The sequence below is a fragment of the Salvelinus alpinus genome, chromosome 9 (assembly GCF_045679555.1).
Source record: "Salvelinus alpinus chromosome 9, SLU_Salpinus.1, whole genome shotgun sequence".
NCBI classification, from domain to species: Eukaryota; Metazoa; Chordata; class Actinopteri; order Salmoniformes; family Salmonidae; genus Salvelinus; species Salvelinus alpinus.
Genome location: NC_092094.1, coordinates 14861964 through 14883616, shown reverse-complemented (window position 1 = coordinate 14883616; position 21653 = coordinate 14861964). Strand labels below are relative to the sequence as shown.

The following is a 21653-nucleotide window of genomic DNA, read 5'->3' as shown; positions in this document are numbered from 1 at the left end:
CCTCCTTGACCCTTTTGTGTGTGTGTGTGTGTGTGTGTGTGTGTGTGTGTGTGTGTGTGTGTGTGTGTGTTTGTGTGTGTGTGTGTGTGTGTTGGTGGGAGATGGGCGATGCAGGGGAAGGGAGGGGATAGCCACAAATAGAACAATGCGACAAATATTTCACCAGATGTATAAATGTGAAGCATCCACTTGGCGTTTCCAAGCCCAGTGGCCGGCAGTGGGAGAAGATGGAACGAGACGGATTTTGGCCGACATTCTGCAAATGTTCTCACCGATGAAACATTTCATCTCAACACAGTTTTCTGTTCCCAAAACTAGAATATGTTACAAACAGAGTGGATAAAGTTTTGTAGACTTTACCCTTTGCCAAAGTTTAAAAAAATGGCATTGTTTAGGAGTGCATAGGCGAATTGAGTTATTTCACACGCCCACTTCAGAGTAGGCTTTCCCTAACAGAAATATGCAAATGTATTGCCAGAACAGGCCAATAGGATCACGCTAGCTCATGCTTGGCTCTGCCCACCTCCTTGCTTGTTCTGCCCACTATGACTCATTTGTTCCCATTTGAAACGACGGGCTGTGGTCCATCTTTGGGATAGCTGTCCTAACATGAGCTCTGTAAGTGTGGAGGTAACGGTGGACTTAGATGTCTGGAGGGGATACGTTGTTTCTGGTTACACTGACTGGGGTCGAATACACCAGTTCACAGGCTAAGCACTGTATTTTGTTGTGATTGAGTGTGTGGGAAGTTGTGTCTGCTGTGTAAGTCTAGTTGTTTGTGTCTGCAATGCTGTGCACGTAGTCTGTTGGAGATAGTTTTTGAAGTCTGTATGGAGTTATTGCAGTCCGTTTGTAGTTCATGCTAGTCAGAGTTATTTGGTTAAAAAACACAAGTGAAGTGAAGTGAAGTGTCTGTATTTATTATGGATCCCCATTGGTTCCTGCCAAGGCAGCACCTACTGTTCCTGGGGTCCAGTTAAAATAAGGCCGTTTATAAAATGTTAAACATTATTCAGAACACATGAAGTATGTGCTCTAAGTATGTTGCATCTGACATTTGGTAAGTGTAATGACATTGGTCTGAATGTAGGTTCAGTCATAGTTTGACACTGCACAGGAGGTTGGTGGTGCCTTAATTGGGGAGAACAAGCTTGTGGTAATGGCTGGAGCAGAAGTATTTGATACCATTCCATATGCGCCGTTCCGGCCATTATTATGAGCCGTTCTCCCTTCAGGCACTGAAAAGTCAATGCACAAACCTAACCAGGTCCCCTGCTGTTGTTAGCTATGCGACAATGGAAGAAACCATGCTCACCACCACAAAGCAATCGTCATAGGAATGGTTGACCCACAGTCCACCAGCAGCAGGTGGACAAAAGACTCCTGAAACACGATCAATATACAGTGGACCTACAGGAGTCATCTCTCCTCAGCAGTAACACTCACACATAATACAATCTTTATCTGGAACTAGAACCTAAAAAATAAAAACTACAAAGTTAAGTATATTTCAGTGTATGTAGGCTCTCCAACCCAAGGCTCTCCAACCCTTTTCCTGGAGAGCTACCCTCCTGTAGGTTCACTCCAACCCTGCTCCTAAAGAGCTACCCTCCTGTAGGTTCACTCCAACTCTGTTCCTGGAGAGGTACCCTCCTCCTGTAGGTTCACTCCAACCTTGCTCCTGGAGAGCTACCCTCCTGTAGGTTCACTCCAACCCTGCTCCTGGAGAGCTACCCTCCTGTAGGTTCACTCCAACCCTGCTCCTGGAGAGCTACCCTCCTGTAGGTTCACTCCAACCCTGCTCCTGGAGAGCTACCCTCCTGTAGGTTCACTCCAACCCTGTTCCTGGAGAGGTACCCTCCTCCTGTAGGTTCACTCCAACCCCAGTTGCAACTAACCTGATTCAGCTTATCAACCAGCTAATTATAAGAAGCAGGTGCGTTAGATCAGGGTTGGAGTGAAAACCTACAGGATGGTAGTTCTCCAGGAACAGGGTTGGAGTGAAAACCTACAGGATGGTAGTTCTCCAGGAACAGGGTTGGAGTGAAAACCTACAGGATGGTAGTTCTCCAGGAGCAGGGTTGGAGAGCCCTGATGTAGACAGCTGGCTGACTAAACCGACTATGCTTTAGAGCTGGGCAACATGGACAAAAATCCATATCGCAATAAATTGCCTGAATTGATTCAATAACGATAGAATGATAAGATTTATAATAATGTGCACCACAGTTTATTTTATTATCCTTTAAAACTACTAGTTTGATGGTTGTAGCAATCAATTGTCCCATGAACAAATCACCCATATTAGAAACCTGATTTCATTTTAAACTTCACATTTCTCTAGTATAGGCTACTTAACGTAATGGACGATATCAGATAAATGCCTGCGATAGGTGATCGGTATGGTCTGTGTCGATCATTTTCGGTTTATCGTCCCAGCTCTACTCTGCTTTGTGACACTACCCAGATAGACTAAGCATTGTAGTAGCAGTTGATTAATAGGGGCAGGTAATGGTCCTACGGTTATGCACCTTTTGGCTACAGACCTACACTAAGTTCTTCTGGAAAACAGCAGGTCAGGTCAGGACGAGCTTTGGGGTCCTGTTCCGCAGGAGACTAACAGTTGAAATCACATTCCCAGATAGATAACAGAACATCTTTATCCACTTAACAGTCATACATTCTGTAAAATGAAAATATTAAATTAATTTGATATGAAGAAGCAGCATTTTGATGCACGACTGAGTACTCCACTCCTCTGTTTAGAAGCCAGGGAAGCCGGTAACAGAAAAGGACTCGTTGCTGGACTGTTGCATGCAATCTCTAATCTAAATTTCAGGAGAGAAAATTAAGTATCCTAAATTTGTCTCTGTGCGGCCACAACAGTTTCTATTAGATCAGAGTGGATATTCCTCGTGACAGAGGGGAAAGGAGACTAGATTGAACAGCAGACCACCTGAAGATCATGGTGACAGCTCCTCAAAATGGGGGTGAGGGGGGGGGGGGGGGGGGGTACAGTCTACAGTGAGGAGCCCACCCACACAAAACCCATCCAGACACTTCTGCTATCTAGCTAGCCTAAGATAGAGATCATAGCATAGCCTACATGCTATGTTTTTGCATGTGGGAACGCTACATTCACCCCTCTCAAAACCCACCCAAACATTGGTACCATCACAGAGCCTCACTAGCAGTAGCATCTTTATGCCTTAGCTCAGCATGTGTAAATGCTACATGCTACACCCACCCCCCTCAATGTCTCCTGACTGAGCAGGAGAGAGATTGAGACAGAACTGCCTGCAATGGCAGGAGGTTGCTGAAAGCAAACTGTAGAAAATCATGGTATATCCATCTATAACAAACAAAAAATGTCACGTGGAATGCACGCACACACAACATGCACAGAGAGAGAGCGAGAAGGAGACAGTAATGGTGTATATTTCAGTCTAGCTAGCAAAGCCATTCCATTTAGAAAGGTGAAAAGAGAATATACACGGCATAACAGGATAAGTCTGGGATAAACATGGTGACGTGCGGGAATACCGAGGAATGGTGAGGAAAAGGAGGAATACAGGGGAGGGAAGGCAAAGGAAGGGATTGACAGAGGAGAGATGGATATTTGTATAACGACCAGCTATCATTGGCCCTTTATGCAAAATGGTAGATCCCAGCTTTCTTGCCGAGCAATCTGCCACCAGGAAACATGGAGAACAACAGAAAGGTCAGAGAGAGGGGAAAAAGAGAGGGATGGAGAGAGGAGAGCGAGAGCCCAGAAGGACGGGAGCAGACACTGTTACACCAGACAACAACACATCACATAGAGAGAAAGACAAACGAGGCTGGAGGATGGCGGTACGGTACTTACATGAGGACTCTGTGCCAAACATGGCTGGGTCGGGAGCTGCGATGGAGATAGAGGAGAGAGGGGAAAAGGGGGCCAGAGAGAGAGGGGGGGTGGTTGAGCAGGCAGCTACACAGAGGGGGTCATCAAAGCACACAGTGCAGCCAGCCAGCCAGCCGGCTCTCGCTCTCAGACGCCCAGATGCTCCGCTCACTCAGTTGGCGCTCCCTTTGCCGCTAAACGGGCTTCCTCCACATACACACACTGCTCACAACACACACACAGTTCAGCTGCCGAACAGGGGCCTCACGAGAGGGAAGAGAAACTCTCCTTCTCCACTGAAAAGGTGTATTTTAAAATCCAGACTCAGAAGTAGCAGCCTGCCTGCTGTAGCTACGTTAGCTCTTGCTTTCCTCTCCTTCTCTTGTCCTCTCCTCCTCTGTTTATTTATCTCTCTGGACTGCCCCCGGGAAAAAAAGCTGAAAGCAGATACTGCAATCCTGGAGCCATGGTAGGCAGCCCGATGGGTAAGACAATAGCTATGCAAACAGAGAGTGACGTCAGGAGCCCTACGAAACACTGACAGACTGCTGCTGGAGAGAGGGAGAAGGGGAGGGAGATATGGACGGAGAGAGGAGGAAAGGGGGGCGCTGGAGTTTGCAAGCGGGACTGGGAACAGGCCAATCATTTACACTTTTAGCAGACGCTCTTATCCAGAGTGACTTACAATTAGCTCATTCATCTTAACGAGGTAAGACAACCACATCACAGTCGTAGCAAGCAATGTTCTTTCAATAAAGTAGTTAGCAGCAAAGTCAGTGCTAGACAACTATTCTTTATTTTGGGGGTGGATATGTTTCTGATTGGACACATTCAAAATGGCGGTTGTCTATTATGGCCCCCCAAACACCCCCGTAGAGCTGTAGGAAGTTTAAAAAAAGGCAGGGGCTCAGGTGGTTGATGTCCTGGTTGAACTTTTTGGCCTTCCTGTGACATCGGGCGCTGTTAGGTGTCCTGGAGGGCAGGCAGTGTGCCCCCGGTGATGCATTGGGCAGACCGACAGGATGCTCTCAATTGTGCATCTGTAAAAGTTTGTGAGGGTTTTAGTGGCCAAGCAGAATTTCTTCAGCCTCCTGAGGTTGAGGAGGTGCTGTTGCGTCGCCTTCACCACACTGTCTGTGTGGGTGGACCATTTCATATTGTCAGTGATATGTACGCAGAGGAACGCAGAGGCTTTCCACCTTCTTCACTGCGGTCCCGTTGATGTGGATAGGGGCATGCTCCCTCTGCTGTTTCCTGAAGTCCACAATCAGCTCCTTCATTTTGTTGACGTTGAGGGAGAGGTCGTTTTCCTGGAACCACTCCACCACCACTCATGAATTATGTGAAGTTTTTGTTTTGACGGGTTGTAAGGAAATAAAAAGCTGTAAAAATGACCCAACATGTTTCTGATAAGATTTCAGTTCGCCTTGGATGCATATTTTGTGTGGTTGAAATACTATCATATTTTATGATGCTGATAAAGATAGATACAGTCTGTAGAAGTGCTAACTGAGCGTTCAGATTCTCTCAAGATGCTGAAAGAAAAAAATCATATTTCTCCACTCCTACTTCCATGTCAAAATGTTGCCCACATTTGGTGTATCATTTTAAGCTACTGCAAGAAATGATTCATTCTGCAGTAGTTCATAAATATTAAGGCTATGTGAGCGGTTATAAACCTGCAGCGAGTGTCCAGATTTCAGTTTCCAGTATCTGATCAGTAGGTTACACTTCCCTTGAACTTCCCTATTTGAAGTCCCCTTCTTGTGACTAGAATTTGTATAGCGCCTCACAATCATCACACAACATAGCCAGCATAGCTATCATCCTCTTTTACCACTTCACCAAATCGTTTCCAAGCATTACTTTTCTGGCCCTCCCTTCTCTTTCAACTTTCCATTTCACCGTTTTTCTCTTATTGAATTAAACTCCGACATTGTCTTTTTTGCCTCCGTGGATTGACCTGAACTTTATCTGCCCATTCCCAAAAGCATTTCAAATCAAATAAAATGTTATTGGTCACATACACATGGTTAGCAGATGTTAATGTGAGTGTAGCGAAATGCTTGTGCTTCTAGTTCCGACCATGCAGTAATATCTAACAAGTAATCTAACAATTTCACAATAACTACCTTATACACACACAAGTGTAAAGGAATGATTGAGAATATGTACATATAAATATATGGATGAGCGATGGCCGAACGGCATAGGCAAGATGCAGTAGATGGTATAGAGTACAGTATTTACATATGAGATGAGTAATGTAGGGTATGTAAACATTATATAAAGTGGCATTGTTTAACTTCTCTAGGGTAGGGGGCAGCATTCGGAATTTTGGATGAAAAGCATGCCCAAATTAAACTGCCTGCTTCTCGGGCCCAGAAGATATGATATGCATATAACTGGCAGATTTGGATAGAAAACACTCAAAAGTTTCCAAAACTGTTAAAATAGTGTCTGTGAGTATATCAGAACTGATTTGGCAGGCGAAAACCTGAGAAAAATCAATTCGGGAAGTATTTATTTTGTTGGTTTTGTAGTTTTCTATTCAATGCCATTACAGTATCCATTGACTTAGGACTCAAATTGCAGTTCCTACGCCTTCCACTATATGTCAACAGTCTTTAGAAATTGTTTCAGGCTTGTATTCTGAAAAATGAGGAAGTAAGAGCAGTCTGAATGAGTGGACCCTAAAGTGTCACAGAGCTTTTTCATGCGCACGACAGAGAGATTGCCTTTCTTGTTAACCTTTTATATTGACAACGTTATTGTCCGGTTGAAATATTATCGATTATTTAGGCTAAAAACAACCTGAGGATTGAATATAAACATCGTTTGACATGTTTCTATGAACTTTACGGATACAATTTGGAATTTTTTTGTCTGCCTGTTTTGACTGCGTTTGAGCCTGTGGATTACTGAAGAAAACGCGCAAACAAAACTGAGGTTTTTGGATATAAAGAGACTTTATCGAACAAAAGGAACATTTATTGAGAAAATGAATGTCTGCTGAGTGCAACCATATGAAGATCATCAAAGGGATTAATTTCATCTCTATTTCTGACTTGTGTAACTCTTCTACTTGGCTGGTTAGTGTTTGTAATGATTTGTCTGCTGGGCTATGTTCTCAAATAATCGTTCTCAAATAATCGTAAGGTATGCTTTCGCCGTAAAGCATGTTTTAAATCTGACACCGTGGTTGGATTCACAAGAAGTTAATCTTTAAACCTATGTAAAATATGTTTTGTTTTCTGAATTTTTATAATGAGTATTTCTGTATTTGAATTTGGCGCCCAGCAGTTTCACTGGCTGTTGAAGAGGTGGGACGCTAACGCCTCACGTAGCCAAGAGAGGTTAAGTGACTAGTAATACATCCAATTATTAATTATTAAAGTGGCTAGAGATTGAGTCTGTATGTTGGCAGCAGCCACTCAATGTTAGTGATGGCTGTTTAACAGTCTGATGGCCTTGAGATAGAAGCTGTTTTTCAGTCTCTCGGTCCCTGCTTTGATGCACCTGTACTGACCTCGCCTTCTGGATGATAGCGGGGTGAACAGGCAGTGGCTCGGGTGGTTGTTGTCCTTGATGATCTTTTTGGCCTTCCTGTGACATCGGGTGCTGTAGGTGTCCTGGAGGGCAGGTAGTTTGCCCTCTGTGATGCGTTGTGCAGACCTCACTACCCTCTGGAGAGCCTTAGGGTTGTGGGCGGAGCAGTTGCCGTACCAGGTGGTGATACAGCCCGACAGGATGCTCTCGATTGTGCATTTGTAAAAGTTTGTGAGTGTTTTTGGTGACAAGCCAAATTTCTTCAGCCTCCTGAGGTTGAAGAGGCGCTGTTACGCCTTCTTCACCACGCTTTCTGTGTGGGTGGACCATTTCAGTTTGTCCGTGATGTGTACGCTGAGGAACTTAAAAACTTTCCACCCTCTCCACTACTGTCCCGTCGATGTGGATAGGGGGGTGCTCCCTCTGCTGTTTCCTGAAGTCCACGATCATCTCCTTTGTTTTGTTGACGTTGAGTGTGAGGTTATTTTCCTGACACCACACTCAGAGGGCCCTCACCTCCTCCCTGGAGGCCGTCTCGTCGTTGTTGGTAATCAAGCCTACCACTGTAGTGTCGTCTGCAAACTTGATGATTGAGTTGGAGGCGTGCATGGCCACGCAGTCGTGGGTGAACAGGGAGTACAGGAGAGGGCTGAGAACACACCCTTGTGGTGCCCCAGTGTTGAGGATCAGCGGGGTGGAGATGTTTCCTAACCTCACCACCTGGAGGGCGGCCCGTCAGAAAGTCCAGGACCCAGTTGCACAGGGCGGGGTCGAGACCCATGGTCTCGAGCTTAATGACGAGTTTGGAGGGTACTATGGTGTTGAATGCTGAGCTGTAATCGATGAACAGCATTCTCACATAGGTATTCCTCTTGTCCAGACGGGTTAGGGCAGTGTGCAGTGTGATTGCAATTGCGTCGTTTGTGGACCTATTGGGGTGGTAAGCAAATTGGAGTGGGTCTAGGGTGGAGGTGACATGATCCTTGACTAGTCTTTCAAAGCACTTCATGATGACGGAAGTGAGTGCTACGGGGCGATAGTCATTTAGCTCAGTTACCTCAGCTTTCTTGGGAACAGGAACAATGGTGGCCCTCTTGAAGCATGTGGGAACAGCAGACTGGGATAAGGATTGATTGAATATGTGGGTAAACACCCCAGCCAGCTGGTCTGCGCATGCTCTGAGGACGTGGCTAGGGATGCCGTCTGGGCCGGCAGCCTTGCGAGGGTTAACACGGTTAAATGTTTTACTTACATTGGCTGCGATGAAGGAGAGCCCGCAGGTTTTGGTAGCGGGCCGTGTCAGTGGCACTGTATTGTCCTCAAAGCGAGCAAAGAAGTTGTTTAGTTGGTCTGGGAGCAAGACATCGGTGTCCGTGACGAGGCTGGTTTTCTTTTTGTAGTCTGTGATTGACTGTAGACCCTGCCACATACCTCTCGTGTCTGAGCCGTTGAATTGCTACTCTACTTTGTCTTTATACTGACGCTTAGCTTGTTTGATTGCCTTGCGGAGGGAACAGCTATACTGTTTGTATTCAGTCATGTTTCTGGTCACCTTGCCCTGATTTAAAGCAGTGGTTCGCGCTTTCAGTTATGAGCGAATGCTGACATCAATCCACGGTTTCTGGTTGGGAAAGGTTTAAATATTCACCGTGGGTACCACATCACCGATGCACTTGCTAATAAACTCGCTGACCGAATCAGCGTATCAATGGAATTGTCCGATGCTTTTCGGAACATATCCCAGTCCACGTGATTGAAGAAACCTTGAAGCGTGGAATCAGATTGGCCAGACCAGCGTTGAACAGACCTGAGCACGGGTGTTTCCTGTTTTAGTTTCTGTCTATAGGCTGGGAGCAACAAAATGAAGTCATGGTCAGATTTCCCGAAAGGAGGGCGAGGGAGGGCTTTGAATGCGTTGCGGAAATTAGAGTAGCAATGATCTAGAGGAGAGGAACCAACTTCGGTGGACGTCGTGACCGTACCCTCCCCCCTTGACGTGCGGCTCCAGCAGCACGCCGACACCGGCCTCGGGGACGACCCGGAGGGCGAGGCGCGAGGCGATCCGGATGAAGACAGTGGTACTCCTGCAGCATTGAAGGGTCCAACACGTCCTCGACCGGAACCCAGCACCTCTCCTCCGGCCCGTACCCCTCCCACTCCATGAGATACTGAAGGCCCCTTGCCCGACGCCTCGAATCCAGTATGGAGCGAACGGAGTATGCCGGGGCCCCCTCGATGTCCAGAGGGGGCGGAGGAACCTCCTGCACCTCAGACTCCTGGAGCGGGCCAGCCACCACCGGCCTGAGGAGAGGCACATGGAACGAGGGGTTAATACGGTAATCGGGGGGAAGCTGTAACCTATAACAAACCTTGTTCACTCTCCTCAGGACTTTAAATGGCCCCACAAACCGCTGACCCAGCTTCCGGCAGGGCAGGCGGAGGGGCAGGTTTCGGGTCGAGAGCCAGACCCGGTCCCCCGGTGCGAGCACCAGGGCCTCACTGCGGTGATGGTCTGCGTTCTTTTTTTTGGCACAGCACGGCCCGCTGAAGGTGAACACGGGCAGCTTCCCATGTCTCCTCCGCGCACCTGAACCAGTCGTCCACCGCAGGAGCCTCGGTCTGCCTCTGATGCCAAGGCTCCAGAACCGGCTGATACCCCTGTATGCACTGGAAGGGAGAGAGGTTAGTGGAGGAGTGGTGAAGCGAGTTCTGTGCCATATCGGCCCAGGGCACGAACGCCGCCCACTCCCCCGGCCGGTCCTGGCAATAAGACCGCAGAAACATGCCCACATCCTGGTTTACTCTCTCCACCTGCCCATTATTCTCGGGGTGAAACCCCAAAGTAAGGCTGATCGAGACCCCCAGACGTTCCATGAACGCCTTCCAGACCCTAGACGTGAACTGGGGACCTCGATCAGACACTATATCCTCAGGCACCCCGTAGTGCCGGAAGATGTGCGTAAACAAGGCCTCCGCAGTCTGTAGGACCGTAGGGAGACCGGGCAGAGGGAGTAGACGACAGGACTTAGAGAACCGATCCACAACGACCAGGATCGCAGTGTTACCCTGTGAGGGGGGAGATCGGTAAGAAAATCCACCGACAGGTGCGACCAAGGCCGTTGTGGAACGAGTAAGGGGTGTAGCTTCCCTCTAGGCAGGTGCCTAGGAGCCTTACACTGGGCGCACACCGAGCAGGAGGAAACATAAACCCTCACGTCCTTAGCCAAGGTAAGCCATCAGTACCTCCCGCTCAAACAGCGCACTGTCCGACCGATCCCAGAGGAGGGTGACGTGTGTGCCCAATAGATTAACCGGTCACGGACAGCAGACGGGACGTACAGACGCCCAGCGGGACACTGGACGAGAGTGGGCTCTGCGTCCAGCTCCCACACTACCGGCGCCACCAGGCAGGAGGCGGGAAGTATGGGAGTGGGATCCATGGGCCGCTCCTCTGTCATACAGCCGGGACAATGCGTCTGCCTTCACATTCTGGGAGCCTGGTCTGTAGGAAAGGGTGAACACAAAACGGGTGAAAAACATGGCCCACCTTGCCTGGCGAGGGTTCAGTCTCCTTGCTGCCCGGATGTACTCCAGATTGCGGTGGTCAGTCCAGATGAGAAAAGGGTGTTTAGCCCCCTCAAGCCAATGTCTCCACGCCTTCACAGCCAACAGCTCCCGGTCCCCCACATCATAGTGTCGCTCCGCCGGGCTGAGCTTCTTCGAGGAGGCGGCACAGGGGCGGAGCTTCGGTGGCGTACCCGATCGCTGAGAGAGAGCACGGCTCCTATCCCAGCCTCGGACGCATCCACCTCCACTATGAACGCCAAAGAGGGATCCGGATGGGCCAGCATGGCAGCCGAGGTAAACAGAGCCCTCAGGTGACCAAAAGTCCTGTCCGCCTCAGCCGACCACTGAAAACTCATCGGGCCCCCCTTCAGCAGTGACGTAATGGGAGCCGCTACCTGACCAAAACCCCGGATAAACCTCCGGTAGGATTTGGCAAACCCAAGAAACCGCTGCACCTTCTTAACCGTGGTGGGAGTCGGCCAATTACGCACGGCTACAATGCGGTCACTCTCCATCGATGATGGCTAGAAGACCGGTGACGCAGACCACCGAACGCCGCCCGAACAAGGAGAGGAATCAACTTCGGCGGAAGTCGTGACAAGTATACTCGGGAGCGGTGGGCGATGTGCCCGTCTACGGAGCCTGACCAGAAGTCCGCTCCATCTGCAGCACCGTTGTTTTAGGTCGCCTACAGGGATCTGATCCATTGTCCTGGGTGGTGATCCGAACAGAGGATCTGCTTCGGGAAAGTCATATTCCTGGTCGTAATGTTGGTTAGTTGACGTTGCTCTTATATCCAATAGTTCCTCCCAGCTGTATGTAATAAGACTTAAGATTTCCTGGGGTAACAATGTAAGAAATAATACGTTAAAAAAACAAAATACTGCATAGTTTCCTAAGAACGCGAAGCGAGGCGTCCATCTCTGTCGGCGCCAAACTGAGAATGGTGATTGGCGGGTAGGCTATTTGGCACGTGCACCGTTAGGCCCTAAAGCTTAGGCTTACTCACTACTGCCAGATAGCCTAAAATAATGAAAGAAAAAAACTCAATGTAGCCTATAGATATAAATTGGACAAGAATTATACATTTATTGATACATTTTTCTGTAGCTTGTGAGGTGTGGAAACATTTTATGGATTTTGTCTTGTTGCTTTTTGTGCTATGTTGCTCTGTCTGCATGCCACGTCTTGCTTGTCCTATGTTGCTCTGCGTGTGCTCACTGCTCAATGATTTTCTGTATTGTTATTGTAATTGTTTTTAATAACCTGCCCAGGGACTGAGGTTGAAAATTAGCCGGCTGGCTAAAACCGGCACTTTTACTGAAACGTTGATTAATGCACTGTCCCTGTAAAAATAAACTCAAACTCAAAATTATGTATTTAAGGAATTGTTCTCTTTATTCAACCCGCCCGCCACCCACCTGACCTTCAACCACACAATATTTAATGACCCTAAACCTGCGCGCACTGCGGATATAACCGTGGGACTGCGGGTTATGAGTCAACCCACGCATCACTAGTGCACGGGTGCTTCACGCTGCCACAACGTGGTAGCTACTGGACCAAAACAGCGTTGAAGTTTAGCGTTGCACTTCAACACTCCTGGTTGTTGCGGAAATTGACAGACTACAACGGTTTACTTTGTACATCAATGTCATCCTGCTTAGTCTACGTTTAAACCTAACATACTGTATGACCTGTCCCATCACCTTATGCATTACAGCCCCACAGTGGCAAGAAGTGACATCCCCAAAAACACAAACTATTCAACACATACATGGCTCCTAGCCTCCCATGCATAGGCTACTTTCTGGCCCTAACACTAAATAATATAAAAACTAAATAGGAATGGTTTTATAAAACTTTAACTAAATGGATCTGAAAACTAACTGAAACAAAAAAAATAATCTTCAAACATATAAATAAAAACAAATATAAAAACAAAACCATAATAACATTGGTGTGAATATGAGACAATGAGTATGTGTGTATTTAGGGGGCTATACTGGGTGTTTATGTAATAGTCAAGGGTGTTCATGATGCGTGTGTGTATTAGTAGTGGGTCTACATGTAACATGCCTACTTGCTGTCATGTCAGACAGACAGCCCTATCTGGCATTTGAATATAGGACTGGAGTGAGCTAGCAGCATTGGGATTAGGCCTAGCTCTGTGAGAGAGAGAGAGATAAAGGGAGAACGAGAGGGGGGAGAAAGAATAGTTTTGGCCTTTTCTCCTTTGTCCCTCACAAATGGTGGCTCCCTCTCTTCCCTCGCCAAAACCCAACGTCTTTGTCCTTCAGGCGGAGGCAGCACCGCCCCCCCTCTACCCAGACACCCCCCCTCTCCTTCCTCTTCCATCCCTCCCCATCTACTAAAGACATCTCCTGGGGTCTGAAACACTGCGCCGGGGGAGAGGAGGCGAGAGGAGGAATAGGGCAGAAGAGGACTGACTGCACAGGATCAGCTCTGATAGAAACAATAGCTGTAATCACATCTACATCTGCTATAATGTCAGCTTTTCCCTCATAGCTCATCTGACTAGAACAACCAACAATCTGATCTAGGATCAGTTTATCTAGGAGTGGGTTCCTAAATCAGTGCTAGGGTAAACAATATTGAACCATAACTATCATTATCTAAAATACTCGACTGATCCAAAGCCTGTGCTAGGAGACAATAAATGCAGTCAATTTTCAGCAAGGTGAATCTAGAGGAAGAACAGGCCTTGGATTTGAAAAAAAGCCTTCTGTTTGGACCAGTCCAGTAAGACCTGATTCAAGACGAAACCATTAGCTTAGACACAAAAGCATTCAGCGGAAGTGAAAGTGCTGAGGGGCCTTATCCTTTTCTATGGCTCAACTGAAGAGTTATGAGAGAAGTTGTTGTTGTTTTCGGAAGAGTAGACCCCTTACAAGTCTTCAATCTTCATCGGTTTAGAACAGGAGATCATTTTTCTTAATGGCCAATTGCCAAACACCACGACCTTCAGGACGCCGGCCCGTTGTCATGCTGACCACAACGGTCAGGTGAGGTGGATAAGGGACTAGTTATAATGGCAGCAAGGCATCAACTGTACTTCGCAGTACTCAGATGGGCTATTTCCGAATTTTGCTCTCCCTCTTTCGCAGAATCATTCTAGCAGAGGAACCAATCATATATAATAATCACATTCATGGAGGGACTTAACTCAAAACAATGCCCCCCATCTCATCTACACCCCCCCTACCCTACCCCCGCCCAAATGGGAACAAGTACCACCCAAGTAAGCAAGGCCTCTCCTCTGGGTTGCTAGGCAACTGAAAATAAGTGTGAGAGGAGTGTGGCCATCCTTGAGCGAGAGAGAAAGAACAAGAGAGAAAGAAGGAGCGAGATAAAGAAATAAAGAGCGCGAGCGAGAAAGAAAGAGAAACATCCATAATTCTATGGGCTGAACCTTCCAGAAGCAGCTACATAGGAGAAGCAAGAGAGGATGAAAAATGTGCAAAGGAAGTGGTCAATTGAACTGCCATATTGCAAGAACAAAGGTTCCCACTTCACGTGCCGTGGATGTTCAATTGTGCATCCATCCAATAAAGTGCCCTTTATTATTTTTTTTAAATGTAAGCTTCATTAGTCAGTGTCTTACTTTACTTGAGCATTCACTTTCATTTTACACGAGGTGAACAAAGCATTTAGAGCAGTTGGACAATAACTAATAGGCCTAGGTAGCCTATAGAAATGAACAATGTGTTGTGTAGGTTAGATACCTGTAGACGAGTGTCTATTCGTAAGCACTTTAATGAGTGCAAATGTTAGCGTGCCTGTGTGTGTGTGTGTGTGTGTGTGAGACATAATTGGATGTTTCCCATCCAGTATGCAGACTAGACAACAACGTATAACAGCATTTATTTTTTCTTGCTTTCGTTTTCCTTTCAGGCTCGAGCGGAAGAACGAGGCGCCCACAAAGGAAGGTCAGCAATGCTTTGATCACCTACATGGGGTCACCATTCAAATGCAGCGGCAGCGTTCAGCTAACTGGGTCAGTGCTACTGAGGATCTGATGCTGCTGACACCTAGTGGCCACAGGGAAAATGGCAGCTTCTTTTCTTCAGAAGGGAAGGCCTCTCAGTGTTAGTGGTTTAAAGTCTTATCGGACTCGTCGCAGGTATTTTCCACTCTGAGGCCCTGGGGTTCTCTCGTTTGGGAAAATGTTGGTCCTCCCTCCTGGGTGACCACGAAACCAATAAAGTGGTCGAGGAGTGTGAAGGCAAACGGAAGACAGTCCTCCCATCCTAGATAGTCTCCTTTTGGCAATGAAGCACAAGTGTATCCTACCACAGAGTTTTGATATGTGCCACATCCCCTTTGAATCAGCTGTTTTATTGTCGGAGGAGAAAATGCACACATTTAAAAACAATATGCTACTTATCTTTTTATCTATAAAATGTTTTGCACAACTTCATTTTGAGCACTTTATACGTTTATTTTGGGATCCACCACTGTACACGTAATTTGATAATGAAGCCCGAGTGAGAAGGACCAGGACAGATCATGTCGACTGACAGAAGGGGTAAATGGAGTCCCTAGAGAAAGCAAGTACAAGATGTGTGTCAGGAAGAAGCAGCAGTATTATCATAAGGAGACGTGTACTTGGAAAATGGAGGAGGAATGGAGGAGAAAATGGAGGGAAAAGAGGGTGAGCTTGAGTTGGATAAAAATGTTGGAAAAAATGGAGATGGTTTGTCAAATAAGAATGGTAGAAAGTGTAAGCAGTATGAGCTGAAGACAGGAGGAGAAATGGAAGTGAAAGATGCTGAAGGATCGGAGGTGGTAGGTGCAGTAAAGTTATCGGAGACTGAGGTATGCACCGAGGATCAGGATAAAGAAGAGGCTGCGACAGTAGGAGTGAAGATTATGGGAAAAGTGGACTCTTGCCTTTTGGCTGGTCCATTTGTGGTTTCACGGTGGGTGAAAAAAAGAGTTGTGTCATGTGGAATCGGTGAGGGTAACTAGAAGTGCTGCAAAATCTGGACCCCTACAAATCAGCAGGGCTAGACAATCTGGACCCTGTCTTCCTAAAATTATCAGCCGAAATTGTTGCAACCCCTGTTACTAGCTTGTTCAACCTCTCTTCCATATCGTCTGAGATCCCCAAAGATTGGAAAGCTGCCGCCCTCATCCCCCTCTTCAAAGGGGGAGAAACTCTAGACCCAAACTGCCTCAGACCTATATCTATCCTACCCTGCCTTTCTAAGGTCTTCGAAAGCCAAGTTAACAAACAGATCACCGACCATTTCGAATCGCACCGTACCTTCTCCGCTATGCAATCTGGTTTCCGAGCTGGTCACGGATGCACCTCAGCCACGCTCAAGGTCCTAAACAATATCATAACCGCCATTGATAAAAGACAATACTGTGCAGCTGTATTCATCGACCTGGCCAAGACTTCGACTCTGTCAATCACCACATTCTTATCGGCAGACTCAACAGCCTTGGTTTCTCAAATGACTGCCTAGCCTGGTTCCCCAACTAGTTATCTGACAGAGTTCAGTGTGTCAAATCGAAGGGCCTGTTGTCCGGACCTCTGGAAGTCTCTATGGGGGACTTCCACAGGGTTCAATCCTCGGACCGACTCTTTTCTCTGTTTACATCAATGATGTCGCACTTGCTGCTGGTGATTCTCTGATCCCTGGCCATTCTTTGGACACTGTGTTAACTAACCTCCAGACGATCTTCAATGCCATACAACTCTCCTTCCGTGGCTTCCAACTGCTCTTAAATGCAAGCAAAACTAAATGCATGCTCTTCAACCGATCGCTGCCCACACCTACCCACCCGTCCAGCATCACTACTCTGGCCGGTTCTGACTTAGAATATGTGGACAACAACAAATACCTAGGTGTCTGGTTAGACTGTAAACTCTCCTTCCAGACTCACATTAAGCATCTCCAATCCAAAATTTAATCTAGAATCGGCTTCCTATTTCGCAACAAAGCATCCTTCACTCATGCTGCCAAACATACCCTAGTAAAGCGGACTATCCTACCGATCCTTGACTTCGGCGATGTCATTTACAAAATAGCCTCCAACACTCAACTCAGCAAATTGGATGTAGTCTATCACAGTGCCATCCGTTTTGTCACCAAAGCCCCATATACTACCCACCACTGCGACCTGTATGCTCTTGTTGGCTGGCCCTCGCTTCATATCCGTCGCCAAACCCACTGGCTCCAGGTCATCTATAAGTCTTTGCTAGGTAAAGCCCCGTCTTATCTCAGCTCACTGGTCACCATAGCAGCACCCACCCGCAGCACGTGCTCCAGCAGGTATATTTCACTGATCACCCCCAAAGCCAATTCCTTCTTCGGCCGCCTTTCCTTCCAGTTCTCTGCTGCCAATGACTGGAATGAACTGCAAAAATCACTGAAGCTGGAGACCCATATCTCCCTCACTAGCTTTAAGCACCAGCTGTCAGAGCAGCTCACAGATCACTGTACACAGCCCATCTGTAAATAGCCTATCCAACTACCTCATCACCATATTGTTATTCATTTTATTTATTTTGCTCCTTTGCACCCCAGTACCTCTACTTGCACACTCATCTTCTGCACATCTATTACCCCAGTGTTTAATTTGCCATACTGTAATAATTTAGCCACTATGGCCTATTTATTGCCACACCCCCCTTATCCTACCTCATTTGCACACACTGTATATAGACTTTCTCTATTGTATTATTGACTATGTTTGTTTATTCCATGTGTAACTCTGTGTTGTTGTTAGTGTCGCACTGCTTTGCTTTATCTTGGCCAAGTCGCAGTTGTAAATGAGAAGTTGTTCTCAACTAGCCTACCCGGTTAAATAAAAGAAAAATTTAAAAAGTGATGTATTGATAATTGTTTGTGTTTCTGTTGGGCAGAGGAAGAATGCGCTCGAAGTAAACGAATGGGGGCAAGAAAAGTGAATTGTTTCATTCTCAAGAAAAGGGCACCAATGAAAGGAGTGATAACTGGGGTAGCAGTAGATATAAAATGTTGAACAGCTGAGGGCAAAGATTCCCGGTGTATGTGATGCTCGTCGTTTCATGCGACGCAGACAGGATGGTGAGTGGGGAAGCAGAAGAGTCATTGTCTGTTCATTTGAGTTTTGAAGTTGAGTCTTTGCCTGACAAAGTGAAGTTAGGATATATAAGTTATCCTGTATGAGCGTATGTGCCGAATACATTAAGACGCTACAGGTGTTAAGCTTATGGGCATGTGGCAGCAGTGTGTAGACGGTAGGGTCCAAGGTGTGAGAAATGTGCAGAAGGGCATGAGACAAAGGAATGTGTAGTATTGGGGGAAGTAGTGGAATGTGTTAATTTTAGGGGTGCCCTTGGAGCTGGGGATCAGAAATGTCCCATGCGAGAGAGGCAGGTGGGGTTTCCAGGGGGAGAGTAGAGCAGAAGTTGTCATATGTTGAGGCAGTTTAGAAAGTAGAGGAAGATGGGTAAGGGTGAGGAGTGGGGAGAGTAGTAGAGATGAGAGGTTGACCGATTATGATTTTTCAACGCCGATACCGATTATTGGAGGACCCAAAAAAAGCCGATAGCGATTAATCGGACAATTTTTAAAATGTATTTGTAATAATGACAATTACAACAATACTGAATGAACACTTATTTTAACTTAATATAATACATCAATACAATCAATTTAGCCTCAAATAAATAATGAAACATGTTCAATTTGGTTTAAATAATGCAAAAACAAAGTGTTGGAGAAGAAAGTAAAAGTGCAATATGTGACATGTAAGAAAACTAACGTTTAAGTTCCTTGCTCAGAACATGAGAACATATGAAAGCTGGTGGTTCCTTTTGACATGAGTCTTCAATATTCCCAGGTAAGAAGTTTTAGGTTGTAGTTATTATAGGAATTATAGGACTATTTCTCTCTATACCATTTGTATTTCATTAACCTTTGACTATTGGATGTTCTTATAGGCACTTTAGTATTGCCAGTGTAACAGTATAGCTTCCGTCCCTCTCCTCGCTCCTACCTGGGCTCAAACCAGGAACACATCGACAACAGCCACCCTCAAAGCAGCGTTACCCATGCAGAGCAAGGGGAACAACTACTCCAAGTCTCAGAGCGAGTGACGTTTGAAACGCTATTAGCGCGCACCCCGCTAACTAGCTAGCCATTTCACATCGGTTACACCAGCCTAATCTCGGGAGTTGATAGGCTTGAAGTCATAAACAACGCAATGCTTGAAGCATTGCGAAGAGCTGCTGGCAAAACGCACAAAATTGCTGTTTGAATGAATGCTTACGAGCCTGCTGGTGCCTACCATCGCTCAGTCAGACTGCTCTATCAAATCATAGACTTAATTATAACATAATATCACACAGAAATACGAGCCTTAGGTCATTAATATGGTCGAATCCGGAAACTATCATCTCGAAAACAAAACATTTATTCTTTCAGTGAAATACGGAACCGTTCCGTATTTTATCTAACGGGTGGCATCCATAACTCTAAATATTCCTGTTACATTGCACAACCTTCAATGTTGTCATAATTACGTAAAATTCTGGAAAATTAGTTCGCAATGAGCCAGGAGGCCAAAACTGTTGCATATACCCTGACTCTGCGTGCAATGAACGCAAGAGAAGTGACACAATTTCACCTGGTTAATATTGCCTGCTAACCTGGATTTCTTTTAGCTAAATATGCAGGTTTAAAAATATATACACTTCTGTGTATTGATTTTAAGAAAGGCATTGATGTTTATGGTTAGGTACAGTCGTGCAACGATTATGCTTTTTTCGCAATTGCGCTTTTGTTAAATCATCCCCCGTTTGGCGAAGTTGGCTGTCTTTGTTAGGAAGAAATAGTCTTCACACAGTTCGCAACGAGCCAGGTGGCCCAAACTGCTGCATATACCCTGACTCTGTTGCAAGAGAAGTGACACAAAGAAATTCATGTTAGCAGGCAATATTAACTAAATATGCAGGTTTAAAAATATATACTTGTGTATTGATTTTAAGAAAGGCATTGCTGTTTATGGTTAGGTACACGTTGGAGCAACGAGTCCTTTTTCGCAAATGCGCACCGCATCGATTATATGCAATGCAGGACACGCTATCCTGCGTTAAACTAGTAATATCATGAACCATGTGTAGTTAACTAGCGATTATGATTGATTGATTGATTGTTTTTTATAGGATAAGCTTAATGCTAGCTAGCAACTTACCTTGGCTTCTTACTGCATTCGCGTAACAGGCAGGCTCCTCGTGGAGTGCAATGAGAGGCAGGTGGTTAGATCGTTGGACTAGTTAACCGTAAGGTTGCAAGATTGAATCCCCGAGCTGACAAAGTAAAAATCTGTCGTTCTGCCCCTGAACAAGGCAGTTAACCCACCGTCATTGAAAATAAGAATGTGTTCTTAACTGACTTGCCTAGTTAAATAAAGGTGTAAAAAAACAGTTAATTTTTAAAATATTATTATTATTATTATTTATTTTTTTAATCGGCCAAATCTGTGTCCAAAAATAGCGATTTCCAATTGTTTTGAAAATTTGAAATCGTCCCTAATTAAAATCGGCCATTCCGATTAATCGGTCGACCTCTAGTAGAGATATACCAGTACAGAGGGATAAGCCAAAAAGTGAAAAAATGTCAGTAAGATTGGATTTTTAGCATTTATAGCAATGGTTATTAATTGTACTGCAGGGATGGATCGGAAGTCTCCGAAAATTGAGGTTGTGGTGGCAGCTGCAGAGAGGTATTTAGGTGTGCGAGACTTGACAGCAGAAGAGTTACAGGAGGTGTTAAGTGGTGATGCCCCATCCTTTCAGGGTGTCCCCCTTGCCCATTTTAAATATTTATTGGAGGATTTTTATTTTTGTATTGCTTGTAACTGTTTCGGGTAATGGAAGTTATTGTGCTGTTAGGGGAATAACCTGTGTAAATGTAATCTGTTGCTGTATTTCTTTGTGTTATCTGTGATCGTTTTGTTTGTCTTGTGTAGTTTCTTAATCATTGTACCTAAACTGTATGTGTAAACATGTATAAGCAGGGCCCAGCTGTAAAAGATACCTTGGTCTCAGTCTGTGTTCCTTGTTGAAATAAAGGTATAATAATAATAATGGCATGAGGTAGAAATATATACATTTAAATTAGTGGAGTAGGGGGGTGTTCATTTTATTTTATATAATTTTGAAATTAGTGAGTATAGTGTTAGATGGTAGGGTATTCATTTTTCTTTTTCAAGTATAAGGGAGTTGTTCTCCAGTCTAGTAGGTGACAGTAATGCAACAAATTGGGATGCCAACCGCCGTTAAACCTCAGAAGAAGTAGTGAGAAGGACCATCTCATTTCAAGCAAGCAGATTTCCATCCACATTCATTCTCCTCGCTGATTTTGACCTTTCGCCTAAATTGGAATGAAGTGGCTGTACAGTAACACGCTATAAAATGACGTCAGACCTCAGGCTCTGCGCTTCACAACTTTTGCATATTTTTGTTGTTGTATTTTGAAAGATGATACGTTGAGGATTATAATAAATACCACTGATGTCATAAAATCAAGCCAAAAACACCTGTCGAGTTAAAATGTGTACTTCACATTTCCATATCATAAAACTCATGTCATGTAGCCTACAGTGTCAACGTTGATGATCACTATGTTTGTAC

At 45.7% G+C, this 21653-nt stretch overlaps 1 protein-coding gene across 6 annotated transcripts in view; it reads right to left on the bottom strand.

The window, feature by feature from the left end:
* The window catches only part of LOC139584363 (suppressor of tumorigenicity 7 protein homolog), an 88026-nt gene that overhangs the window by 54289 nt on the left and 12084 nt on the right, over nucleotides 1-21653 (bottom strand). For 3 of the 6 annotated variants that reach the window (XM_071416092.1, XM_071416089.1, XM_071416088.1), the window contains one exon: nucleotides 3866-3901. The exons of the other annotated variants lie outside the window; for them this stretch is intronic. In XM_071416092.1, coding sequence (XP_071272193.1) covers nucleotides 3866-3887 — 22 coding nt within the window. In that variant the 5' untranslated portion in view covers nucleotides 3888-3901. The remainder of the gene's footprint in view (nucleotides 1-3865; nucleotides 3902-21653) is intronic. 6 annotated transcript variants of the gene reach the window in all.